Genomic DNA, 23535 nt, shown 5'->3' with positions numbered 1-23535 from the left:
ACATTTGTTCCATGAACATTTAGGCTGTGATTTTTATGCAACAGCCTTTTTGAGCTTGTAAAAATATATATCAAATACCATTTATTGTAGTTTTTTGAAGGAACGATATAGAAGAGCATATATACATTATTATATATTTTGACTTATTTGTCCGCATCCTTAAAATTGTTTAGCTTTTAACTGTGCTATAAGCACCATATTATAAATATAATATTTAAAAGGCACATTATTCATCTAAATTGTTTTAGATACTGAAATAGGTCTACCGTCATTTAAGGGGTTAGATGGGTTTCAGAGACTAAAAAAAGGGTATTTTTAGAATTTTTTTTTTAATACATGCAATCATATATTTCATTTATCAGCTGTTCGCACCTCATCTCCAATGACATGACAAAAAAAATGTTTTCCCTTGAACATCATAAGTCATGATTGGTTTTTGTAAAAACAATAAACCAAAAATATTTCGATAGTAAGTGGATAAACCTAGTTAATGAACGAAGGAAAAAATAAAATATTAAAATATGAATTTTTGAAAACTTCTTTGGTAAAATTTTTGCAATATATTGGCTTGCAAAATAGTTGTAATAAAAATATAAAAACTCCTTCTTTCATTAATTAGATTAACTATTCTAAAGATGTGTGAAAAATTTGAAAAAAAATCGATTCATAACTTTTCGAGAAATCGTGTCGACTGACTTACAAAATTGAATTTGGAGATAAACGCATTTAAAGTTTTACATTCATACTGATCTGCCCTGATGTACGAAATTTCCAAAGGGTATATCTCTTACAATATTACTCGGATTGATTTGATATTTTTGGATAATATTTTAAAAATATTGCACTACTTATTTTTTTCAAATTTTAAAACCCACTTTTTTTTTTAAACATTCGCCGATCTTTGAATTTTCACGCTTGGAGTGTGCTTCTTCAATATTTGTTGATAAAAATAGCGAGTATCGACTGTGTTACTTGAGTTTAATGACTGAAAAATAGTTCTCGACAAATGATCGAATGGTTGAGCGATTGAAAGACGCTTACAATAGCACGAGTAGTTGATAATGTCTCTGTAGTCGCTTATCTACTGCCAGTCGACACTCGTAATAGAAGTGTAAGATTTATTTTCTGAGTTCGAGAATGACAAGACCTCATTTTGCAAGACTATACCGTCATTTTTAAGTAACATATACATATATAGATATATTTTATGTTTCGGTCATTTTGAGAAATGTTCTAGGAATAATCATTTTATTTTTTTAATTCACTATAAGAATCGTTTGTACTGAGTTTATTTAATTTATATTAAATAGTGATTTCGTGATTTTTTGAGAACCTCAATTGAAATAGTTCTGAAGTACACTATGTATTTCAAACAACCTCTCGTTTTGACAAACGGTCCAATTAGTCACCTTTTGCTTATGTAATGGCGTTTCCTTGTTTTTCATGGATATCAAATTTTTATTCGTGGGGTTTACAAAAGAATAAGAAAACGTAAAAATTTCAAAACGCTTGCCGAGATAAAGCCTATAGCTATGGCCAAAGAAATCTATTACAATTATACAATTATCCACAACTACAAATACAATAAAACTTCGAATGCAACAATGTTTATGCAAAGGTGCTACCTTCGACCTCCAATACGTGCGTTCATCCGAAACAACAACAAGTACTGAATAGAAGTCAAAAAAGTTTAAACGTTGATTATATTCAGTTGATAAGAATGGTTTAGCATTTTTTGAACAAAAACTCAGTTGCTTTAAAATAATATATTCATCCAAGCTACATATGTATATATGTACAAACATGGATATACATACATTCGCAAGAGCAACGTCAAAGCTCCATCAACTAAAAATCGAATTTATCCCGAGCATTTCATTAGGCAACGCTTAGCTTCATAGATATGTGCATATCCGACATACATATGTATGTATGTAAATGCCATGCAGATTACTATGGCTTTATTGTCTTTGTTTAAATTCGCGAGTAAAATTTTTGGCGCGCCGCATCTTATTAATTCATATACATATCTACATGTAAATATATATATAGTTGTTGTTGTTGTTATTTCCTAGAGACAAAATGAAAATAAACAAGAATGTAAATATTTATAGCGAAAGAGCCAAAGCGGCGACGACATATATCGAAGAAAAGATAGAATAGAAACAAAAAAATCGGAAACAACAACAACAACAACAAAAAGACCGCGAAGCTCTGAGTGGGTGCGAATTCGAAGAATACAATTAAACAAATTTATTTACATATATACGAGATATAGGTACGAGTGTGTGTGTATAGATTTGCATATTTGGGTTTGTAAACAGTATCGGACATTGTGAAAATTGAGCCACGCGCTCACCGAAGGCATGCCGTCGCACGGAGCACAGACAGTGGTGGGTGACTTACCTATACGTGCACCCGAACTCTTTTCGTAGGGGGTCGTCTGAGAGGTGTGGAGAAGGACATATGTATGTACGTGTGTGTATGTGGTTGAGTTCAAACTTATCGCCCACATGGATCATAATATGTACATACGTGTGTCAATGTGTATAATAATATATATACAGTGCTGAGGAAAATACTAGAAACAAATTCTTCCAAATGTATTCAATGTTAGATGATATGATGCAATTGGACTATACCTCCTTCAGTACTGAAATTATAAAAGAAGGTTTCGAAAAAAAAAATTTAATAAAAAAAATCTAAATACAATTTTTGGTATGTTGATCGTAGCTATTTAAATACAGTTGAACTTCTATAAATCGAATTTCTCCATAACTCGAACTCTTTAATTGGCAATAGAAGTAAAATTTCACACAATTATCTTCTAAAACTCGAAGTCTCGCTAAAGCTCAACAAACCACGGATTAGTCAAGACGCCTTTTCTTGTCTGATACGACAGCATCCCATAGCTTCATATGCGACAACCCACATCAAACAAGACGAGACAAAAACGAATGCTCGTTTAGTGTGGATTTGAGCAAAATACTTTTTTGTGACTTATTAGTCAAAGACGTTTTTGAATAAGCCGGTGTGGATTGAGCCTAACTCGAAGTTTTTTTTTTGGATTATGGAGTTAGGGAAGTTTACCTGTATATATATATTTAAGCGACTTTATGTTATAAAAGTTGATCTTATAATAGACAGATATTAATTTTTATACTCTCGCAAACTGTTGCACAGAGTATAATAGTTTTGTTCACCTAACGGTTGTTTGTGTCACCAAGAAATATAAGAGTTAGATACGAGGTTATATATACATAAATGATCAGGATGACGAGTAGATTTGAAATCCGGATGTCTGTCCGTCCGTCTGTCCGTCCGTCCGTCTGTCCGTCTGTCCGTGCAAGCGGTAACTTGAGTAAAAATTAAGATTTCTTAATGAAACTTGGAATACATGTTCCTTGGCACCCTGAGGAGGTTGCTTTCGAAAATGGGCAAAATCGGTCCACTGCCACGCCCACAAAATGGTGGAAACCGAAAACCTATACAGTGTCATAACTAAGCCATAAATAAAGTTATCAAAATGAAATTTGGAACATAGGATCCCATTAGGGAGGGGCACATTTGGATGTATTTTTTTTGGAAAAGTGGGCGTGACCCCGCCCCCAAATATTTTTTTTGTATATAACTCGCAAACCTATAAAACTATATAAGCCAAACTTTCTGCAGTCATTTCTTTTAGCCGTTTCCTTATACAGTCCAAAAATGAAAGAAATCGGATAATAACCACGCCCACCTCCTATACAAAGGTTAGGTTGAAAATGACTAAAAGTGCGTTAACTCATTAACGAAAAACGTCAGAAACACCAAATTTTACATAAGAAATGGCAGAATGAAGCTGCACTGAGATTTTTTTACAAAATGGAAAAACCATATCTCAAGAACTATTCGACCGATTTCAATGAAATTCGGTATATAACACTTTCTTGACACCCTGATGACACGGGTGATTCGGGCGAAATCGGTTCACAACTACGACTACTTCCCATATAACTCAATTTTGAATTCCATCTGATTCGTTCACTTTATAATATATATATTAGGAACCAATGAAGATAGCGGAATAAAACTTTACACAAATACTATATATGATCTGTCACCATGACTTTTCAAGGCCACTGATATCGATCATGAAGAACTCAGTGCCTAAGGGTAATTTTTCACCGAAAATATCGGTATATCCCTCAGGTAATTTAATGTAACCTTAGTCCCCATATACTATTTATGATGATTTTCGTTTTCTATTGAAATTTATGCCGAATATATGGGTCGAATTGTGTTATCTTTATAAAATTACTTCAATAAATTGCGAGATTGTAAAATGTTCGGTTACACCCGAACTTAGCCCTTCCTTACTTGTTAATTGTTATGATGAATTTATTTAATAAAAATTTAATAATTAAATATTAGTTTACTTTATATAAAAGAAATACGGCTTGTTAACACTTACTGTGCTAACGTTTTGTACAACACTGTACTTATGGGTATGCACATCGATACATACATACGTACATGCATAACTAAACGAGTTAGATATGGTCCAGCACTCAGCGTCGCTGTCCGGCGGCTGACCCAGCGTTTGTCCGGAGAATATGAAAAACATAAGTGCGTTTACAAATGTTACAAACATACATATAAGCACGTAGCTCTTTATATGTATATATTTAAATATATTTATTTATACTACCGCTCACCCTAAGTTATAAAAACAATGCGAAGAATATGGAAATACAGCTACAAAAAAGGAGTATAAAAAGAACTTCGTGCAAAAAACAAACAAAACAAAAACGAACTGAGACAAACAAAAAGCAAAAAACAAAAAACAAAAAACAAAGCATTAAAAGAACATCAAATTGAAAATGAAAGAAAAAAGAAAACGAAACAGCAGCGCTCCATGCGCTCTGTCCAGCTTGACGCCGAAGTAAACTCGAAACAAGATGTCAACCGTGTTCTCATTGTTGTTTGGCACACGTGAGAATCAAAATCGAAGCGATTTCGAACCCAACCAAATCGCTGTTAAATACTTATTGAAATACCAGTTTCTAATAAGTCACATTTCGATTCGAGTCAGTTTCATCCAAGCGGCTTTCAAGAACGGTTTGACTAAATGTCTAAAAGAACATTCAAATAGCACAAACAACGACAATATACGCAAAGCAAAGCATTGATTTTTCATTACGAACTCTGTTCAACTTAAGTGAAAGAGCAAATTCTTATTTTTTTTCTCGCTAAACTGTGTGTAGAAGTGTAACGTAATAATTTTTGTGCGGCATATCGAAAGTAAAAGTGAATTTCTGTACAATTAAGGAACGTGTTTTAAATCTATTTGTGAAAATGGAGGAGGCAATGCATATAAAACGCGCCAATAAAATGCCTTGCAAAAATGATCGGAAGTCGTATTTGCAAAAAGTGATGTTAACTAGGTAATTTTGGCTTGCGAAATTCTGATTCTCACAATAAATTATATATTATTTATTGCACATTATTTGTATGTAGCAGTAAAAATCGCGGCATTTTTATTTTATATTTTCATTTTGTTTTTGTTGTGTTTGTAAACCAGCATTCAATTGTGGTTGGGATTTTCCCAACTCATTGACGCTACTTTGTTGAGCGGCTGGTTTGTTTGTATACGAAATCAGGTTTGCAGACATTGTTCATTCACGTATTACTCATACGCCTAGCTTCTCTTCTAATTTTGTTTGGCCTTAGACAAGTTGTAGCCACGCAAATTAGTATACTATTTGAAGCCGGCAAATTATTATTCATAGAAGAATTACAGAAAATTCTGTAGCTATGTATATATATACAAAACGATGAAATAAGTATTTTATATAAAATTTTACAATCTCACCACATTTCTTTGTGATTAAAAATTTAGTACTTATAACAATATTTACATAAAAAGCGATATATATAATATATTTGAGGCTTCAATGGGTCTATCATTGTAAAAAGCAGTGTTAAAGAAATTATTTGAAATATTATTTGTTTAAAAAAAATTAAAAAAAACAAAGAAACTGAGAAAATTAGCACAATAATTACTCGTTTTATTGTTGTTGTAAACAAAGTGTATTTTCATTACCATGAAAATTTACTTTTATGACAGTTTTTATTATTAAAAAAAAATTAAAAATCGAAATAGCAAAAATAAAAAAGAAAGATTTAGTTCATATGAAGCAAATGTATCAACTTTTAAAGATGAATCCTGTCACTACTTAACAATCGGCAATCAAATATAATTGACATAAATAAAACATATTAGCAGCTTAAATTTTGTCAATGAAATCCACTTCTTATTGTAATTTGTTAAAAACGACTTTATATATTATAGATTTGTTAAAACAAAAAAATACTTAACGGATAGTTAGAAAATGGAAATGAATAAAGAATACGACGCTTTTGAACAAAAACTGTTACTCACTAAAATTTCGAAAAGTTTAATATGTCATACCACTACCATACTGTTATCTTTCTCCCGAATTTATCGATTTTCTATGTGGAAAGGGTAATTTCCAACACTTCAAACTATATTTTCTAATATTATTCCAAAAAAATTAAAATTGTCCATTTTGGTGTTACTTTTTTAAACATAATTTAAATATTTTGATAGTAAATGTAATTGTTCAAAAAAATAAGCCACAATTAATACATTTTCAGTGGTTATTTTCACTTATATTTGTGGGTATTTTTTATTACCAAAGATTTAAGTAAAGTTAACTGCTTCACTAAATTCACAGAAATCAAGAAAAATATTTTTTCTGATAGCTCAAAAAGCCTGTGAGATAGTTAGCATGACGTTCAAAAGTGTGAATGAATATTCCTTGAAATTGTTTTCTCATAGATATCCCATTATGGTTCGTTTCTCACCCAATAGGCATGACCCAATTTAAAGTTATAAGATATACTTTTACTGATTATTATGAGTAATTTTCTTAATTGGTTTTAATTATACATAAATACACCGTACTACTTCAGCAGTTGCTATTATATACGCCAAAGACAAAAAAATAAAATTCTTATAAAGTCTGATTCCAATATCTTCAAGAACAAAACTTTATCTGCTTCACATTTATAAAATTTGCATTAAATATTAAATCTATGAAATTACTGTATTATAAAGGAAATTTAACAAGAAAATACGATAGCAACTCCTTAAAATTAATGCAAACTGCAAATGTGTAACGGTTATCTTTAAATAAAAGAGTATTTATACTGTAATTTTACAGCTCACACAGCAGTCATAAAATAAATGGTTATTTTCCTTTAAAATCCTCGGTTATTAACGTTAACCCCATAATTTAAATATAGCATTTACCAGCATTCACTTCACTTATTCACCTTCATTCAATTTGGCACTTGACTGCTAAGAGTAAAACTTGATTTGTAATACTTGTACTTTCTTTAGAAGCGAAATGTTGCATATCATGAACGTAAGGCATAACCATAGTGTATTTATGGCAACTTTATACTTACGCAAGGCATTGTGAGTACAAACATATGCACGTATGTACTTATTTATATGCGTTTTTGTGAATGAATTCAGTTTATGCATGTTTTTTGTGCGTTCACTGCTGAAGTATTCCCACAAATCACAATCATAATACAAGTAGCCGTTGTGGTCTTGTTTCTCTCAGAGCATAACCGCCGCCAATAAAATTGAAATTATATATTATTTATAATAAAAATACATTTTTAGATAATTATTAATATGAATATTATTTTTAGTTATTCAAAAGAATATTTAATCATTTGACTATATATGATTTCAATGAACTTGCTATAATTCATTAAAACCACGTCCGTTTGTTTGAAGGCATTTAAAAATATTTTATTTAAAATTTAAAATTAAAATTTGAAAGTTAAATTATTATACAGTTTATATAATTAAGCCAATTGTTTAGTATAGAAATTTTTATTTTCCACAATAATAAAAATCATTGATTTACAATTTTTTAATATTCTAAAATTAATATATAGTATTTTATTCTTTCTATGGTTGCTTTAAATAATCAGTTCTTTAAACATCGTATATCTAATAACGTAACTAATATTGAAAATGTATTGTTATTGAAAATTGAGCTTGTAAAATGAATTAGTTGTTTTTGCATTTGTCACAAACTTATTTTTAATATTGACAATGGAAATTTTACCTATTTTATTCGATAGTATTTTGCATTGTATGGATAAAACCCCTATTCCATTTGTGCAATTGATACCGAAAAGGAATCACGCCCGTGCGCTTAAATTTAGTTTCACTCCTCTTAGACCACAATTGCAATTACTTTTTCTTTCGCTTATAAATATATAGTAATTTTTACATAATTCAATTTCAACAACTTTGCTTCTGCCGTTTTCCAATAGATGTCTCTAGGGTCAAGCACTGGTCGATTAAATCGATTTTTTTTATATCGATCATGGACATTTGTGTCAACATTAACCCTACAACAGATCTTTTTGCATGCCAAACTTATTCTCAACTGAAAATGTCACTTTTTGAGCCGAATTCTCGACATTTGCGGGAAATTTTGCTTTTCTTTTTCAATTCCAAGAAAAATTCGGCTGAGGGTCATCGACTGCTTTCGGATACGTACTGTGAGGCTGTCCTAAGTGAAAAAAAGCCTTAAATTTACAAAAAAAACGGCGGAAGCAAAGTTGTAGGCCTAATAAATGTAGCCATAATTGTAAATATTCTCTATTATGAGCATCATTCTAATCCATTCAAGTACTTTAAAGTTTAAACCTCCGACCGCCCAAGGTAATATGATATGTAGACGATTTCTAACTAAACTCTAATTAGAGAGAAAAAAATAAAAAGTATCGACGGGCCAAGCTTGGGTGTAACTGTATATTTAATACTCACGCAATTCATTTATTTAATTTTATTAGGATAACCCACAATTTGACCTATATTTTCGGCATAAGGTCCACTAGAATGCACCAAATTTCTCTGAAATTGGTCGAATTGGTTCTGAGATATGAATTTTGATCAAAAAGTGGGTGACATTGGAGTGTGGGAGTGGTTGTTAGTCGATTTAAATGGAACTGTGCCTAGTAGGTTTATAGTATATAAAAATTTCGCTCAAATATACCCTACCTGGTGATTTACTGTACCACTTTTATAGCTTTACTTATGCCTTAGTTTTACAACTGTATAGCTTTTCGGTTAACACTATTTTATGGGCATGGCAATGGTCTGATTTCGCCCATTTGCAATAGCAAGACAGACAAAAATCCTGATTTCAGCACTACTCGCTACCCTGCTCACTTTGGTATATATAAGCCTATTATCCAGCTCGTTTAGTTTTAGGTGTTACAAATCAAAACAGTTAAACTCGGTGCAACAAGTTGCGAGAGTATAAAAATACTTGTGCTCCAATTTAGCACAAGATTGGTCAATAGATGCGGTTGGCGCTTTTGGTTAGCACCCTACCTTATTGGGTTATGGAAGTCTTTAAGTCGCTATTAAAGAGAATTGGTATAAAAATAGAATCAGAAACAAGATAGCCACCAAGACTTTTCTAAATGATTACCTAGAGAACTATAAATTAATCACATTTACTGCCAACTTACTCTTGTGTTTAGTCTGTTATTTTTTCGCTAACTAATAACCAGTTTTTATTATTATTTATTTCAACCAACTTAATTTGTATATTTTCTGTTTTCTTTCTTTACTAGGATGGGCTCTTTCAACTCAGCACCGAAAATCAACAATGTCGACTCGCAGGATGACAGTCTAGAGATACCGAAAGGCTTGAATACCACCGAACTGTTGAAGCACGTCAAACATTTGAGAGGTCCACATCAGCCGCAATTGCTTTCCCGTTACTTTATTAAGCCATCTTTAACTAGTGACGTAACTGATGGATTGCGCTCATTAAAGTTAAATACGGTAGCCAAAGGTGAGTTGCTGTTGAGGTTTCCCTTTTTTGGTGCGTTAGTTTATTCTAAACAAAGTTGAGAAGAAATTAGTCATATGATATACTTATAAAGGGTGATTTTTTAAGAGCTTGATAACTTTTTAAAAAAAAAAAACGCATAAAATTTGCAAAATCTCATCGGTTCTTTATTTGAAACGTTAGATTGGTTCATGACATTTACTTTTTGAAGATAATTTCATTTAAATGTTGACCGCGGCTGCGTCTTAGGTGGTCCATTCGGAAAGTCCAATTTTGGGCAACTTTTTCGAGCATTTCGGCCGGAATAGCCCGAATTTCTTCGGAAATGTTGTCTTCCAAAGCTGGAATAGTTGCTGGCTTATTTCTGTAGACTTTAGACTTGACGTAGCCCCACAAAAAATAGTCTAAAGGCGTTAAATCGCATGATCTTGGTGGCCAACTTACGGGTCCATTTCTTGAGATGAATTGTTCTCCGAAGTTTTCCCTCAAAATGGCCATAGAATCGCGAGCTGTGTGGCATGTAGCGCCATCTTGTTGAAACCACATGTCAACCAAGTTCAGTTCTTCCATTTTTGGCAACAAAAAGTTTGTTAGCATCGAACGATAGCGATCGCCATTCACCGTAACGTTGCGTCCAACAGCATCTTTGAAAAAATACGGTCCAATGATTCCACCAGCGTACAAACCACACCAAACAGTGCATTTTTCGGGATGCATGGGCAGTTCTTGAACGGCTTCTGGTTGCTCTTCACCCCAAATGCGGCAATTTTGCTTATTTACGTAGCCATTCAACCAGAAATGAGCCTCATCGCTGAACAAAATTTGTCGATTTGTCGATTTTTCGATTTGTCGAACCGAACACTGATTTTGGTAATAAAATTCAATGATTTGCAAGCGTTGCTCGTTAGTAAGTCTATTCATGATGAAATGTCAAAGCATACTGAGCATCTTTCTCTTTGACACCATGTCTGAAATCCCACGTGATCTGTCAAATACTAATGCATGAAAATCCTAACCTCAAAAAAATCACCCGTTACTAAGTTATATAATTAACTTAGAACATTTATAGTGATCGTTAAATATTAGGAATAAAGTTAATTTCCGTGGAATATCTATTTCTTTATATATGTAATTTTGTATACAATTTAAAATCTATTTTGTTTCACAAACTCGAGATAACGATAGCAATTCGAGACTGCCTACTATCTGTTCTTGATTATGAATTCAGTGATGATAATGATCATTTTGTTTTTCTACGCTTTCAGATTATAACGTGGCCTCGTCGTTACCCAATCATATACGCGTTTTGCAGTGGAATATTTTATCACAAAGTAAGTTCTAAACAGGATATTCAAATTTTCTTTGTCTGCCAGCCGAGTGAGACTATGAAGAATTCATGAGGCGCAGATATCATTCGCATGCATTTTTTAACATTTTTGAATTTTAAAATATTTATTTTCTTATTTTTGCATTTTTTTTGTTTTTTGTTTTTCACTATTTGTAGCATTGGGACAGAACAATGACGGTTTCGTGCGCTGCCCAGAGGAGGCTCTGACATGGGAGCATCGCAAATTTCTGATCGTACAAGAGATACTACAATACAATCCAGATATTATTTGTTTACAGGTAATGTCTTCTTATTTTGAAGCAAATTGTGCTGAATACTTTCATATAAGACTTTTTTTGCTTGTGGAACCTACAGGAAGTGGATCACTTCAAATTCCTACAAACAATTCTGGGCACACAAAATTATGAGGGCATTTTCTTTCCGAAACCCGATTCACCATGTCTGTATATCGAAGAGAATAACGGCCCCGATGGTTGTGCCATATTCTTTAGGCGCGACAAATTCGAATTGAAGAATTTCGACACGCGCATTTTGGAGGTGTGGCGTGTACAAAGCAATCAAGTGGCAATTGTTGTCAATCTTGTCGTGAAAAGTACCGGCAAAGAGTTCTGCGTTTGCACAACTCATCTGAAGGCACGCCACGGTTCCTTATTGGCGAAACTACGCAATGAGCAAGGACGAGATCTTTTGAATTTCGTGAAACAATTCTGTGGCGAAATGCCCGTCTTAATTTGCGGCGACTTCAATGCTGAGCCCACAGAACCTGTCTATGCCACAGTATTGAGCGGCAAGCAAATGCAATTGGCCAGCGCCTATGCAGATATTAAAGCCGAGCGCGATGAGTGTAATAATGATAGCGCTAGGGAGCACAAGGAGAATGCAGAGTCAAGTGATGATGCTCAGGCACAATCGACGGACGAGGAAGAAGTGGACGCGGAGCAGGTGCAACTGTGCGATGATAAAGTGATCAAATCCATACAATGTGAACCACCCTATACCACATGGAAAATACGTGAAGATGGTGAAGAATGTCACACAATCGATTATGTGTTCTACACACCTGAGCAGTTTAAGGTGAGTACTTAGGCGTTTGTAAAAATTTTAGCATTTTTAATGACAATTCTTTCTCTTTTTTGTAGGTGCGCAATTGCTTGGAGTTTCCACGAGACGATGAAGTTGGCAAAAATCGCACACCGAGCTTCCAGTATCCATCCGATCACTTCTCACTGGTGTGCGACTTCGAATTATTAGATAAGCAATAAATATGTTTGTTGATTTTGTAATGCGACGTTGGAAGTACAACAGACATCACAACAAACATAATGAGAGCATAGCATTAATGGGATTCTTCAGATTTGCTGGAGCCGCACAACTTTCACTTCATTGGCATTCACGAAATCAATTAAATAATTGTGATATTAGTTGTTAGATATATATAGTACTTTAGACACACGTAGTTTCATTGACATACCAACAAACCGAGTAGAATGCAAACTGATACATTTTTTGTAATATTGACAGCAATAAACCTTAAATAAATCAATAAATAAATATATATGTGTATGGATATGTATGTGGAACAAATAAGCGCCTTCTTTTCATTATGGAAAAGCAAGATGTTTAATGAGGTATGTTCTAATACCATTATGGGCGTGAAATAAGTAAGTATGTGGTTTCAAAGTCCATCTCAGCGCGATCATTGGTGTACTTACTGGACATTGTCCAATGGGTACCCATGCGGTGAGACTTGGGATCGTGGCAGATGCAAGTTGCCAATGCTGTATGGAGGAAGGCGAGATGGAATTATCTAAGCATTTCTTTCTTCACTGTCCAGCTTTTGCAAGACTGAGATTGAAACACCTCGGAAAGCCCTTTTTCGGCGATCCTAGCGAATTGGCTAGAATCGATATTAGCCGTCTTAAGAAATTTGTAACGGATTCCAAGCGTTTTGCTGAATCTTAAAGGTCTTTGATCTATAGGGAGTTTTATTGGTACCACAATGGACCACGCCAGGCTGTCTAAGTGAGATCTTCTGTTTTTGCAGAGATCTGCCTACAAACCTAACCTAACCTAACCTAAGTATGTGGTTTCAATTTGAAGAGAAATGGTAATCATGATAGACAAATCAAAATGGCAAGGAGACAATTTTAGGGTTATTTTAACACTTAAATTAATGCTAATTCGGCTGACTTTATACTGAAAATGACGGGTAATTTGTGAGGTATCTAATTATTTTAAGTGATAACGTGGATTTGGTCTAAAAATGGCATTAATATATACACTTTTATGCTCTCGCAACATGTTGCACAGAGCCCGTATAAAAACCACCGAAATTGGCCCCAGATATCGAACAAGTGGACTTCAAAGTTTGAGTTAATTTTTTAATGAAAGTATTGGTAAATCTCTTAGATATTTTAAAGAAATTCAAACTGCCAAAAATGGAAAAATCAGGCCAATATTTCCTATAGCCCTCATAGCCCTCATATACGGATTTTCAAACTTCTGGTGGACTTTATACATATAATGGTTAGTTAGTTGACCGAAAAATCTTGGATATGATGTAGCTAGGTAGCAAAAATAGTTGAAATCGGTCTGGGAACTATATATAATTTAATGATTTTTGTTTTCAAGTTTTTTCTGCTGAATATACGGGTGCAATTATGTGTTCTCTTAGTAAAACTACATAAATAAATTGCGAGAGTATATAATGTTCAGTTACACCCGAAAATAGCCCTATGCCCTAGCCCCTATTATGCCATAAATATCGGCCAATATGTGAGGTATATTAAGGCGGTAGACAGATCGCAATATGGTTTATTGTCAAACTGTGTTCAAACATCACAAAACATTGGGCTAGCTTCCATACAATACTTACAATGAATAATTTTCATTCAACTGTAGTAGATATAGGATAGTTATGCAGATATCTCAATAATAAAACGACAATTTTACCAGAAGAAAAAATAAATTAAATCTATAAATAAGGTTATGTAATCTTATAAAAATTTATAAAACATACTATTTAAACACCAAATTTATTGTAGATGATATTAATGCGGAAACATATTGAACATGTCCGAAATTACTCTTATTTCCTTTAATTCATTTTTTATAACAATAATAGACTTATGGTCCATTACCAAACGTTTACAAATTGTTCAACTTCATTACGAAAATTCACGTGCTGTAGAATGTGTTTCTCGCGCTTCGCTCAACTTATGATCAAGATAAGCATGGAGAGTCGGTTCGGCGCCGCGGCGCAGCAACCGTCGCTAATTAATGCCTGAAATTGAAGCTCTGATCTCAGTGACATTTTGTTTCAACAAGTCGGCGCAACTTCCCACACACCACATCAATCAATTTATTTATTGAGAGAACACTTTAGTGAGATGATAATTTCATTAGACTTTTTCCTGTGGGGATATGTAAAATCTAAATTCAAAAAACATCATTCTCTGTCATTCGCCAGTTACCAGTCGAAATGCTCGAACGAGTCATCGAAAATTAGACTCAACGGACCATCTGAGACGTTAACATTTGAATTTTCTTTAAAAATCGCTGCCCCAAGAAATAATTCTAAGTTATGGCAAATTCGAAAACTAATGTAAATCTAGTTTTCTGCTCTAAACAAGATTAAAAATCATATGTATCCATATAGGATGAAACTTATGGAATCTAATGCAGAAATGTTCATGCTACCAACGTAATATTCAGGTTTGAGGTTTTTAATATGCGAGAGAATATTTAAAGTTAAGCCTGGTATAATTTAGGAACTAATTTAACTTATAGCCGGTTCAATATTATATCGTCTTCTTAATCATTTTGCTACAAAAAATATATAGAATCACGATATTGCTAAAGAGTGCCCAAAACGATACGGAAAGCCTTTGAACAAAAGGTATTGAACAAAGTAAAGAATGAGTAAACTCATTACTATTTGAGGTAAAAAGTTCAAAGCGAAATTAACACAATCTTACAATGCTTCAAATCGGGTTAATATTAATTATAAAAAAAAGACGAAGTACGAATTAAAAATATAAAAAAACATATATTTAAAAAACTTTCGAATTAATATAAGAATATACTCATATATATATATATGTAATATAATAATATACATGTGTTAAATGTGCATAGAGTATTCGAGAAATGATCGAGCCTAATTAATATACATTTATGCTTTTGTACATATGTAGTTTTACATACATTTATAAAAGAATTACAATTATTTGTGCCTACTTAAGTTAGCTTATTAAAACGTACATATCTAAATGTCTAATGCACTTTATAAAATGAGATATGTATCGCGACAAGACGACCATATAGTATTGGATATCACGTTGCTTTTTGTTGGTTTCTTTATCGCAACCCAGATGAACGGGCACGGTCTCCACTACTGCTTGCCATCGGGGGCGTCCGCCACACCAAAGGCAGAGATGAAGACATTGATCACAGTTATTATAAAAATGCCACAGATTGTATAATTGCTGACTTTTTCAGCATGACACACTTCCTTTTTGTCTTCAATATTGTAACGGCTGTTGAGTATCAAACCAACGCCAACGGCTATCTGAAATTTTAGAAAATACAAAATTATTCAGATACTCTGTCTAAAACGGTTGAATAAAAGTACAAACTTACTTGGAAGCCAATACTAAGTATCAATAATACCAAACTGGGATAGAAATATGGATGATTCTTATAGGTCTCCACCACATAGCGCAACTGATTGGCATTTGCCGTGAGTAATGCCAAATCCATCATACCCTGCGCCAATGTTTTCTTATGAGCGTAAGCATTTACATCGACAGCAGCGTACTCTTCCAGAGCATCCAATTCCTCTGGAAAATTTAAAATTTTCGTTATTAAGTGATTTTGATAATCGATAATAAATGGAGAGTATGATAATACGACAAATATTTCATTAGGAAGAATGTTTTAAATATAGATTAAAAATTTTTAAGCTATTTTATAATGTTGAATGACAGTGCTCGATTTCCTTTAGGATCAACATATATCGTTAAAAAGCAATACACCGCATGTATCCGCTTCTTAAAGTGAAATACATGGTATTATTATTTTTTTAATAAATGTGTGTGTTATATTTCTCACTAAATGCTGAACGCTAGCACTCACTCGTCTAGCCAACCAACCGTAACAAGCCTCTGAAATGCATACATATTCTCATTTAATGAGTGCAGTTACTGCAAATGAAACCGGTGAGAAACAAGCGCATTCATAGCGTGTTAATATTCAATGCAGTTGCATTAACTCTATGATTTAATTATTTTTTGCGTAATTTCCCCATTCTGTTATTATCGTCTGTCAATATGTAATACATGTTGAAATTTATGGGGACTTTTCAAAAGGAATGTATAAGTTCAACTAGGCGCCTAACAACATCTAGCATGCAAATATGAATTCCATTTAAATATTATACTTGTGTAGAACCGCAATTTTCTGATATGAATTTCCTACTTTTGTAATCGCAATTTAAATGTTCATATTGGTACTCTGTATTCTTTTAATGCTTACCTGGGTGTCGTACGGCGCCATCTACTTCACTGCGTTCCGAATCCATGAAATCATTGTTAAGCGAGTGTTTCTCCGAGTGATCTTCTCCCATATCAATAAACTCCTGCAAATATTTCAAATTATAAATCAATTAATGGATATGTGCAATATAATATTTGGACATAACATGGGCGGTAGTAACGTGATAATGCGTTCATTAAGGAGTTTATAATAAGTAATATGTGTAAGTATTTCATATGTGATTTGAGTACGTTTGTCTTCTAATGAATTATATATACATATGTATATTGTTATTTAATTTTGCAATGTTGAGAAAGGTTTACTGAATTTGTTTAAGATTGGCTAGAATATAGACAATCAATCAATAGAGCTTTCAGAAAAAAAAACTACTCGTGGGAACATGCGGTGAGTGTTCTGAGATTCATCATAATCAATTATAACCACAACAACAAAATATTATTTACTTCACAATTGTATGCTAGAGGCATGGCTGCAACTACTATGGGTCATTTCTATCAAACATGGTTCCGTCCCAGTCTATGTAGTAGCGAAAGCGGTCTGAAATATAAGTATATTTGCAATGCAAATGCGGAACCTTATTTAAATTCACATCGTATCATGACTCATTGACATATTTTATATTATTAGTACACGAAGAGATGCACCTGCAGACAATGATACTTCGCCAAGAGTACTTAGGTTGTAAGATAAGTAGTTGAATTAGTGAAATTAATGTAATTATGAGAACTTTACTATCTACTCTATCATTATATTCTCTTATGCAATTTAAGATGAAACTTCGGCATTTGAACAAAGATTATCAACGATTTGTATGACGCCGGACATGTACGTGATATCATATTGATGAGAGAAAATTTGCAGCTTCATTCTCTAAATAAATTATTTCTGATTCCATAGCTTTTCGTTTGTGTGTGTTATGTACAGTGTGCGACAAAACTAAAGCAGGGAATCCACCTTGTCGGAATTTATAAGAATAAAATCATGGAGTGTGCATTGAATGATTTATTTTTTTTTTTTTCATTTTTAGACCAATTAGTCTTCCTTTTAAATTAGTAAACATTGAAGAAATTAACTTATTAAAATAGAAGATACAATTTTTTAAATGTAAAATTCCAAAATTTTAGTGCGACAAAACTAAAGCACGAAATAAATTTTTGATTGAAAAATGTTTATATTTTAATATTTCTTATTTATCAATACAGCTGCACATCGGCGAGGCATGGACTCGTTTAATTAATTTAATATGTCGCTTGAAATGCATTTTCATGCCTCCTTTACTTGTATGAATATAGCGACCTTATTTTTACAATTTTCAGGATTAATTCTTGGATCTAAAACTTCCCATAGCTTTTTTATGTGATTTAGATTATGCGCTTGTGCGGGTCACTTCAAAACCTCATTCTTGTTATCAAAAAACCATTGTTTTACACAAATAAGATTGTATTGCGGATAGCTGTCGTGTGGATAAATCCATTTTAGAGGCATTTCTTCTTCAACATGCAGCACTATAATATTCTAAAGAATATTTTTATACTCTCGCAACAAATGTTGCTAAAGAGAGTATTATAGTTTTGTTCACATAACGGTTGTTTGTAACACCCAAAACTAAACGAGTTAGATATAGGGTTATATATACCAAAGTGATCAGGGTGAAGAGTGGAGTTCAAATCCGAATGTCTGTCTGTCCGTCCGTCCGTCCGTCCGTCCGTCTGTACAAGCGGTAACTTGACTAAGATTTTTGTACATATCTCGCAAACCAATAGAGCTATATAAACCAAACTTTCTGCAGTCGTTTTTTTAGCCACTTCCTAATACAGTCCAAAAATGAAAGAAATCGGATCATAAACACGCCCACCTCCCATACAAAAGTTAGGTTGAAAATTACTAAAGGTGGGTTAACTCACTAACGAAAAACGTCAGAAACACTAAATTTCACTTAAGAAATGGCAGATGGAAGCTTCACTCAGACTTTTTTACAAAATGGAAAATGGGCGTGGCGTCGCCCACTTATGGGTCAAAAACCATATCTCAGGAACTACTCGACCGATTTCAATGAAACTTGGCTTGTAATAGTTTCCTTACCTCCCAATAATATGTTGTGAAAATTGGCCAAATCGCTTCCCAACCACGCCTACTTCCTATATACCAGAACTTTGAAGACGATCTGAATCGTTTACATTACAATATATAAAGTAAGCACTAGATATCGGTGCAGAACTTTGCACAAATACTATATTAATAGTGTGGCAGCCCCATTCTAAAAACCGCCGAAATCGGGCCATAGGTTTTTAAGGCCCCATATATCGAACACGAGGACCTCGGTGCTTCTAGCCTAATATTATGGTTTCCAACTTTCAATGGACTTTATGCAATATATATGACGAATATGTGGGTCAAATTGTGTATCATTAATATAAATGAAGTTAAATAAATAAATTGAGAGAGTATAAAATGTTCGGTTACACCCGAACTTAGCCCTTCCTTACTTGTTATACTTAAATCTGTCCATTATACCATTAATACGATGATTTGGCCTTATTCCATGAAGTGAAAAACAGCCCCACACTAGTACACTGCGCATCACCGTGCCTGTTGTATAACGTTGATTGAGGCGTTGACCTTGCGGCTTGTGTACCACCTTCAATCCGTCCGAACCTTTCATATGTCAGAAAAAAGTCCAGTACGACATTTTGTAATCGTCCATATTATGTACTTCCTCCTGTAGCGTGAAAAGCCACCGTGCACAGCTCGACGTTGTATGGATTTCTGTGTTATATTTAACCGTAATTACCTTGCAATAGATGTTGCAGATAGAAAATGTTTTTTTTTTTTTATTGCTTGAACGCTCTAATTCAGTTATTTTCCACGTCATTCCACCTCTATGCAAAGTAACTAAAGAGTCTGATGTGCAAAATCAGCTTAATATTCGGGAAAAAAGAATATGAATCGTTCTAAACTCTTTTGCAATAGTCATAACAGATTCTCTGTTAACATTAAGATTTTTTTTCACTAAAATGAGCAGAATACTAATTTCGACCCATTGAACAACTTTTCACTTTGATGTACAACCAACCTCATTAAATATCGAATTGCAACTGAAAATGCACTAATTGTTTTTCTATTTACCTAATAACTACACAATTCGAAAAATTGCTAATCATTAAAAACAGTTAGCCAAAAAATTAATGAGTAAAATTAAAAATCACAGCCATGTGCTTCAGTTTTATCGCACCAAAATTTTGGAATTTTTCATATAAAAAATTATATCTTCTGTTTACTAATTTAAAAAGAAGACTAATTGGTCTAAAAATGAAAAGAAAAAATTAAATCATTCAATGCCCACTTCATGATTTTATTCATATAAATACCGACGGGGTGGATTCCGTGCTTTAGTTTTGTCGCACAGTGTATATGTGTATTACAGATGCTTAGTATATTTGAATAATATTGTATGGGATTTGTACCTCAGATGGTGATCAATGTTAAAACAATTAATTCGAAGTAATATTTTGTAAATTAAAGAGAAAATGTAAAGAAATGAAATGAACTACTTGTAGTGCTAATGACTCTGTTCAAATAAATAAATAAATTAACATTTTATTGTGAGATGTAAACACGCAACACATGCGCAGAGACATTGAAACATTAAAAAGGCGTGCAGTTTAGTAATTCCTCTCTTTCTGTTTTAAAAAATAAAAGCATACGATAACAGCTTATGTAGAAATATGTTTGTTTGCATGTGTTCACTTTAGTGATATACTATACTCAAGTATTTTGAATAAATTATAACTGCAATCAATTACAATATTATATAAATGAATAATCATTATAAATGATTTAAATGCATTGCTAAATAATTAAATTAATTGTTGTGGAATGAAATAGGGGCAAGCAATAAATTATGATAGAAAGCGTTGCAAATATTCTTTCAAAAATGAGAGATTCATTCGAACGGGTAATGCAAATTTTGCTTACGTTAAATGAACCGCTGTTGTTATAAAGCAGAAGCACAATTTATGCAATTTGACGATCATTGCTATTGATCTTTGACATGTCACATATGACAATTAACATTACTCATTATTATGGATTCTTTAAAGTTTTAGATGGATTCTGATCTTATGCAGAACCCAGTTTGGATGCAGCTTTATTAAATCAAAATATTCATGAGCTTCATTATCCAACATTTTCCTCTAATATCGTTAAATCGAGATAACGATCGTAAAATCGTCGAAAATATATATTTTTGTGTCCATTTCACACCATTAACAATCCATTTAATACAGAGGAACACACTAAAGACGGTCATATTTGGATCAAATTTGAGAAAGTGGCCGTGGTCCCGCCACCTACAACATTTTTTGGTACTTTATGAGGTACATATGTGCGTTAATTCATTAAATTTCAGAAACTTAAAATTTTATAGAAAATATGGTACAGAACGTTTCAATACGTATGGAAAATGGGTAAAATCGGTTTACAAATACGCCTACTTCCCATATAACTCATATTTTAAATTCAATCTGATTCCTTCGCTTTGGAATATATGAGCCGAGAACCAACGAAGATAACGGAATACAAGTAGTGTTGGGGGTGTGTCATCGCTCCTTTAAAAATAGTCGAAATCGGACTACAACAACTTTTCATAGGCCCCCAACATCGTATATGAAGACATTAGTGACCTCAGTGAGACTAATTTGTTACCGCAAATATCGATAAATTTATCCTATATTTCATAAAAATTCGAAGAAAATATTTGTGTCTGTGCCAAAAATGATTAAAATCGGGTAATAACTGCCCTATATATCTAATATATGGGTTTTCAAACATACGGTGAATTTATATAAGAGCGTATAATCTTATATATAAAGTAGATGGGAAACATATGTAGTTGAAGTCGGCTCCATAAATTTAACAATTTTCGTCACTCTAGTGGACTTTATGCCAAATGTATGTATGTATGTGATTGGCGTTGCAACCGTTTAGCCGGTTATAGCCGAATCGATGATAGCGCGCAACTCCTCTCTTTCCCTCGCAGATCGGCGCGAGTAGGAGATCCCTAGTGTTACCAGGTCGCTCTACACCTGGTCCCTCCAACAGAGTAGAGGCCTTCCTCTTCCTCGGCTTCCTCCGGCTGGTACTGCATCGAACACTTTCAGGGCTGGAGTGTTTTCGTCCATTCGGACAACATGACCTAGCCAGCGTAGCCGCTGTCTTTTTATTCGCTGAACTATGTCAATGTCGTCGTATAACTCGTACAGCTCATCGTTCCATCGTCTGCGGTATTCGCCGTTGCCAATGTTCTGAGGACCATAAATCTTGCGCAAAATTTTCCTCTCGAAAACTCCTAGTGTCGTCTCATCTGATGTTGACATCGTCCAAGCTTCTGCACCATAAAGCAGGACGGGAATGATAAGGGACTTGTGGAGTTTGATTTTGGTTCGTCGAAAGGGGACTTTATGCCAAATATACGGCTCAAATTGCGTGTTATCTTAATAAAATAAATAAATTCCGAGGGTATTAAATGTTCGATTACACCCGACTTTTCTTTCTTCTTTAGAATAATTTCATAAATGCCAAAATGTTTTGTTATTTTTTCAAGCGTTGTATGATATACATATACACATATGAACATACATTGTATTAAGTTGTTCATATATGTATGCAACAATTTATAGCACTATTACATTTAAAAAATATTTAAAATTAAAGTAGAAAGTGTTGTGACAATAGAAGTATGAGAGAAATATGTTCTCTTGTCAAAACACTTTCTTGACATACTGTATATGTATATATTTTTTTGTAATTTAGTTAACATTTACACAAGCAGCGAATGCTTCCTACTTTAGTACAGAAAAATGACAATAACTCATCATTAATTACCGTATTTAACACTAACTTACAACTATGTACGTTCAATTCTAATTAAAACACTTATATTTAGTGACATGATCGCAGACAATACACACAGACACACAAGCAAATACATACTATAATTCTTCGGTTGACTTTACAGTCGCACACGATAGCCGATAGCCGATAGCATTAGTCATAATTTAAGGGAAAAAGATAAATAGATAAATGATAAATTAGCTTACCTCTCCCTTGAAGCCGGTTTTAGTGTCAAGTAATCCATTTGGCTGCTGTAGCGTGGACATGATTAGGCTTATACTTCTAGAATCTGAATTCAATCGAGCGCTGATAAAAGTTGCGAAATTATGTATATGCTATGTATTAAAACGGAGCCGATTAACTTTTTATATTTTTTTGCAGAGTATATTTTTTATTGCTTTGCTAAATTTGTGTTATAAGCAAATGAGTATATTATATGTACTTTCTTATTATAATTTGTTTGTTTTATTTTATGTGTTTTTTTGGATGCTTTTTCACAACAGTACCACGAGTCAAGTGTGCACTCGCTTTTGCGGCTCCCGATGAACTGATTTTTATAAATGCTCAGCGTACAAGCACAACTAATATGCGATCAAACAACTACTGTCCATTCTCATTTGCTAGCAACGAGATGCGAGAAAGAGCAACGCTTCAGCACGCTATGTCAAGTACATATGTATCTGTAGACGGATGTATGTATTTATGTTTGTTAGTAAGTTTACAAAGCTTTTGCGGTGAAATCCCACGGAAAAATAAGAAGAAGAAAAACAAGAGCGCTTTCAAAGTGTATATTCTATATGTACTATTGCAATGGCCAAGCGTAGAGCATCGATTTCTTGC

The 23535-nt window shown here is 33.3% G+C and overlaps 2 protein-coding genes across 7 annotated transcripts in view; one reads left to right on the top strand and one right to left on the bottom strand.

The window, feature by feature from the left end:
* The window catches only part of LOC105221148 (nocturnin), a 36444-nt gene extending 23640 nt beyond the window's left edge, over positions 1–12804 (top strand). For 4 of the 6 annotated variants that reach the window (XM_011197891.3, XM_054229455.1, XM_011197887.3 and 1 more), the window contains exons 2-6: positions 9679–9902; positions 11165–11230; positions 11404–11525; positions 11602–12321; positions 12387–12804. In XM_011197891.3, the coding sequence (XP_011196193.1) occupies positions 9679–9902; positions 11165–11230; positions 11404–11525; positions 11602–12321; positions 12387–12509 (1255 nt within the window). In that variant the 3' untranslated portion in view covers positions 12510–12804. Of the gene's footprint in view, positions 1–4872; positions 5427–7428; positions 7487–9678; positions 9903–11164; positions 11231–11403; positions 11526–11601; positions 12322–12386 lie in introns of those variants that run through there. The other 2 variants (XM_011197888.3, XM_029046098.2) reach the window with 2 other exon arrangements.
* Positions 12805–15572: 2768 nt separating this feature from the next.
* LOC105221147 (ninjurin-A) lies at positions 15573–23259 on the bottom strand. The gene is made up of 4 exons (XM_011197884.3): positions 22902–23259; positions 16783–16885; positions 15889–16088; positions 15573–15817 (listed from the first exon to the last, which is right to left on the bottom strand). Exons 1-4 carry the CDS (start codon positions 22959–22961, stop codon positions 15641–15643), a joined length of 540 nt encoding a protein of 179 aa, XP_011196186.1. The 5' UTR covers positions 22962–23259; the 3' UTR covers positions 15573–15640.
* Between the last annotated feature and the right edge of the window lie 276 nt (positions 23260–23535).

The sequence above is a fragment of the Zeugodacus cucurbitae genome, chromosome 4, assembly GCF_028554725.1.
Source record: "Zeugodacus cucurbitae isolate PBARC_wt_2022May chromosome 4, idZeuCucr1.2, whole genome shotgun sequence".
NCBI classification, from domain to species: Eukaryota; Metazoa; Arthropoda; class Insecta; order Diptera; family Tephritidae; genus Zeugodacus; species Zeugodacus cucurbitae.
Note: the sequence above shows the minus strand (reverse complement) of the source record. Positions and strands in the feature narration are given on the sequence as shown.

Coding starts and splice junctions, on each gene's coding strand:
- LOC105221147 (XM_011197884.3), bottom strand. CDS start 22,961: ATGTCCACGCTACAGCAGCCAAATGGATTACTTGACACTAAAACCGGC. Junction 16,089..16,782: donor TGGCGCCGTACGACACCCAG/GTAAGCATTAAA, acceptor TAAATTTTCCAG/AGGAATTGGATGCTCTGGAA. Junction 15,818..15,888: donor TACTTAGTATTGGCTTCCAA/GTAAGTTTGTAC, acceptor CTAAAATTTCAG/ATAGCCGTTGGCGTTGGTTT.